The sequence below is a fragment of the Volvox carteri genome (assembly GCF_000143455.1).
Source record: "Volvox carteri f. nagariensis unplaced genomic scaffold VOLCAscaffold_32, whole genome shotgun sequence".
Lineage (NCBI taxonomy): Eukaryota > Viridiplantae > Chlorophyta > Chlorophyceae > Chlamydomonadales > Volvocaceae > Volvox > Volvox carteri.
In genome coordinates, this window is record NW_003307575.1 from 1,440,328 (window position 1) to 1,444,935 (window position 4,608).

The 4,608-nt window shown below is 66.3% G+C and overlaps 1 protein-coding gene across 1 annotated transcript in view; it reads left to right on the forward strand.

The window, feature by feature from the left end:
* VOLCADRAFT_93632 (uncharacterized protein) overlaps positions 1-4,608 on the forward strand; it is a gene marked incomplete at both ends in the record, with an annotated part of 21,547 nt that overhangs the window by 12,449 nt on the left and 4,490 nt on the right. The window contains 7 exons of the mRNA XM_002952789.1: positions 110-239; positions 291-469; positions 595-950; positions 1,643-1,907; positions 2,281-2,360; positions 2,700-3,877; positions 4,264-4,461. Coding sequence (XP_002952835.1) covers positions 110-239; positions 291-469; positions 595-950; positions 1,643-1,907; positions 2,281-2,360; positions 2,700-3,877; positions 4,264-4,461 — 2,386 coding nt within the window. The remainder of the gene's footprint in view (positions 1-109; positions 240-290; positions 470-594; positions 951-1,642; positions 1,908-2,280; positions 2,361-2,699; positions 3,878-4,263; positions 4,462-4,608) is intronic.

The following is a 4,608-nucleotide window of genomic DNA, read 5'->3' on the forward strand; positions in this document are numbered from 1 at the left end:
GGGCGCCGCCGCCGCCGCCCCTGCCGCCGCCGCCAATACCACTGCCTCTCGGGCGATGCAGACGGCCTCCGCCAGTGCGCCTATGGGGCTCTCGCGCCCGCACCCGCAGGCGCGGACCAGTCGGCGCTGGCGCATCTGCCCATACGTACGGCAAGCCGCCTGCACCGTCACCAGCATACGTATGCTGGCAGCGGAAAGGTGCCGTACCGCGATGGGGGCCACCTGCGGCAGCGGAGCAGGTGACAGGATAAGAAAACGTACGGCAGGTTTGGTGCCCTTTTGGCTTGCAGGCGGTCTTCCAGCCGTACACGTGGCGCAAGTGCTGCTGGAGCTGTCGTCGGCGGTCCTTCCGGCGGTGGCGGCGGCGGCCGCTGACGTGGCGACGGCCAGCAGTGGGGTATCCGCTGGCGGCGGCGGAGGTGGCGGAAGTGGCGGCAGCAAGTTCGAGGAGGCCGAGCTGCACGTGGAGGTACGTGTGGATGTTGCCTCCTGCGGGGGAATAGGGGGGGAAAGGTTGTTAAGGTTTTCGGGCTGATCCTTTGCTGCATATACCTCGTGTCGTACACAGCATGGTCATGTCTTTTGTCCGTTCAGGAGCTTCCGAACGCAGTGGCCGTGGCGCTGGGCTGTTGCATGCAAGCTGCCGCGCTGCTACTGCCGCCGTCGGGTATTAGCTCGTCCCACGCAGGGGCGGCAGCAGACGCAGCTATCCCCGCCGGCGATGCTCCGCCGCCGGGGCAGTTAGTGGTGGCGGCGGCGGGCGGCCGACCGACCACCTCCGGGCCGGGGGCGGTTGGGGCGGTTGGGGGCGGCTGTCCGCCCAACAAGAGGCAGCCGGGTCCGGTCCAGGGGTGGCGGCAGGAGGACGAGCAGGACGGGGAGCGGCGGAGGCTGCTGGTGGTGGCGGCGAGGCAGCTGAGAGCCGTGGCTAAGGCGAGACGAGGGAGAGGGTGGGGAGAAGGGGGTGGCTTGAGGGATGGGACGTGGTGAAGGACGGGAGGGAGGGGAGAAGGAGGTTATCGATGGAGTGCTTCGGGTTCACATGTATGTATGTATGTATGTATGTCACCACTACCACCTCATGACACCCTCCCGACCCGTTTTAACTAGATCACATGTCGCGGCTCAGTCCGTTAGGATGCATACATACATACATACATACATACATACATACATACATACATACATACATACATACATACATACATACATACATACATACATACATACATACATACATACATACATACATACATACATCCGCACACACGTACGATACATACATAGGCAGGAGGGGCAGTGTCGTCGTCCCCATCCGCCTCCATCTGTCCTTTCCCCCCTTCCCACTTCCCCTGCTCCCCCCCTCCTTCCCACTTCCCCTGCTTCCCCTCCTTCCCCCCCCTGCCCCCCCCCTCCTTCAGTGTGTTACAGCTGGCATCTGGCTGCTGCTCAACCACACCACCACCACCACCACCACCTCTTCGAGGGAGCCCGCGGCAGCAGCTGTAGCAGCAGCAGCAGCTGTAGCGGCCGCCCCGGGGGCTGCCGGTAATGGCGGTGGCGGCGGGGGGGGTGATGCGGGCGGTTCGGCCTCACCCCCTCCGTCCCCCTCCGCTTCACCACCTCGTTCCTCGGGCGGCAGGCAGGGACACCACACGGCGACACCACATACACAGGACCGGCGGACAGCGGACGGCAGACAGCAGACGGTGACACCCGCGACAACCGCTGCCGCTGCCGCTGCCCACGACGCCGACGCCGACGCAGCAGCCGCCCCCTGGTTGCAGCCTCCCTCCTCCCCTTCCTCGGCGGCTGCCGTACTGAGCGACTCGGTGGTTTCGGATCTGTGTCTGACTGTGTCTCTGTGGCAGTACCACTGGAAGGACTTGGACGAGCTGATTGAGCAGGTGGGCGGGATGGGGCGGGGAGTTGAGGGGATGGGAGGGGGTTACCTACCTGCCACTACCTACCTACCCACCTACCTGTAGGGAAGGGGAGAGGGGAGGAGGGAAGGGGGCAATACGAAGGGGAAATGCAGTAGTAGTCGAGTCGAGGAGAGGGCCGCATTATTATTGTGTATTTGTGAGTGAACACGTACTGACTGACGATCACGAGGAATGCCGCTGCGGCGACTGTGGTGGTTGTACTAGTTGAAGCAGTTTTACTGTTAGTTGTTTAGTCGAAACCCCCTCCACACGTGCAGACATACATACACACCACCTCTCATTCTCCCCGCTTTACAAACCCCCTTTCCGGGCCCCCTCCCCCCCGGCCGGGCAGTTGCTCAGCTCCCGCTCCTCCCGCTCCCTCCGGGAGCTCGGAGGCGCTCTGGGGCTGACTGCCGCGGTCTCTCAGGCCGCGTGGAGGCGACTGATCGCAGCCCTAGAGCCGCAGACACTTCCGCTGCACCACCACCACCACCACCACCATCAACAAGAACAGCAGCAGCAGCACCACCACCACCATCAACAAGAACAGCAGCAGCACCACCACCACCACCATCAACAAGAACAGCAGCAGCACCACCACCACCACCATCAACAAGAACAGCAGCAGCCGCCACCACTACCTGCGGATGGCCTCCGGGGAGCAGACGGCGCCGGAGCCGCCGCCGCTGCAATGGCGGCGCCAGCAGCAGCAGCAGCAGCAGCAGCGGCAGCAGTGACGCCGCCCCCTCCGATCCCCCCGCGGACAAACAGCGGCGTCCTGCCGCTGTTGGGTTTCCTTATTCGCGGTCGGGAGCAGGTGCGCGGAGGGGGAGGGGGAGGTCGCAGGGGGCTCCGGGGCCAGATGTCGCCGAGCTCCTGCTCGCCCTCCCCGACCTCGCCCTCCCCGACCTACCTGCCGCCGTCACCGTCACCGATGTCGGTCATGTGCTGCGAGATGGTGACGACTTCGCCGCCGCCGGGTTCATCGCCATCGCTGGGGCGAGCAACGGCCGCTGTCGGCAGCGGACGGTTCGGCAGCCTGCCGCCAACAGCAGCAGCAACAACAACCGGTGGGATGGACTCGGCCGCGCCGCCGCTGGCCCCGGGTAGTGCGAGTGGTTGTGTGTGGCCATCGGCTGGCATGGCCCGAGGTGGAGACGGTGACGGCCGCGGCGGCGGCTACCCGCAGGATCCCATTCCGCATGAGCCACTGTTCCTGCTGCTGGGGCACCTGAGCGATGATAGCGATGATGATGATAGCGATACAGGCGGTGAAGAGGAGGAGGAGGAGGAGCAGGAGGAGGAGAGGGAGCAGGTTGTGCAGGAGGAAGAGAGGGAGGAGGAGGACGAGGAGGGTCCTGGTGACCGCGATGGCGGCGGCGATGGCGGCGGCGGCGGCGGCGGCGGCGGGGAGCGTCACCCGGAGTGCCGAAGTGGCGCCGCCGGGGCCGTCGAGGACGACACCCAGCGCGGTTACCAGGTCGGGGAGATGATGGGTCCTCCGGGGGGGGATCGCGGGGTTGCCGGCGGCCGATACTGCCATATGGCCGCGGGGGGCCGAAGGAGCGAACGCGGACGGCGCAATGCGGGCGGCGGGGCCATACGAGCACTGGGACATACGCAGCAGCCCAATGCGGCGGCGGCGGTAGCGGTGACTGCTGCTGCTGCTCCTGCTGGTCCTGCTGCTTATGAAGGCAATGCTGCCGCCGCTCCATCGGCGGTGTTGGAGCACAAGGGCCGTCCCCCGATTGGACGGAGACCCGCTCCACCACCACCACCACCACCACCACCACCACCACCACTGGAGCAGTGTCAGCAGAAAGCCCATGTGCACCCCCCGCCCGCACAGCAGCCACAGACACAGGGCCAGGACCAGGGCCAGGACCAGGCACGGCAGCAGCCGCCCCAGTCGGCGTCACGAAGCAGGAAGCGGCCCCGGCCTAAGGACAGTGAGAGCACCGCACCTGGCCCTGCTGCTACTGCTATTGCGGCGGCGGCGGCTACAGCCACACCTACTGCTGCTGCCTCTACTGCTGCAGCTGCTACTGCCGGCGCACACGTCACGGGGGGTGCTACTGGTTGGGGGGTCGCGAGGCTCGCAGTGGCGCGAGGCTGTCAGGCGGCAGCGACTGCCGCCGCGGCGGCAACGGCAACGGCATTGAAGCCGTCGGAGGGTGCGGCCGCCCCGGGGGCCTCTGCCCGGGGTTCTGCCGCCACCGCCGCTACTGCTGCTACTGCTGCCCCGGCCCCATCGGATAGCGTGTTCCGTCGGCGGCGAATCGTACCTTCCCTCGTACAGCACACAACCGCCACAACCACCACCACCGTCCCCCAGACGCCGGCTACGGCCACCAACACTGCTCGAGGCTTAACAACCTCGCGGCAGTTCAGCGCACACACACATCGTCAACATCCTCATTCTCATCCCGTGACATTGAGCGCAACCGCCACTGCCATTGCCGGCCCCACCACCACCGTCACCACTGGCGCCACCATGTCGCTGTCCGCCGTGGCGGTGGTGGCGGCGGCGGTGGTGAGGCCTCAGACCCCTAGCGGCAGCGGGAGCGGGAGCGGGACCTTGACGGGGCTCAACGGGGCGGCGAGCACCCCCCCCGGAGGCCCCACTGCCACTGGCATTGTACACCCACCCCAAGCCCAGAGGCCGATCCTACCACCGTTA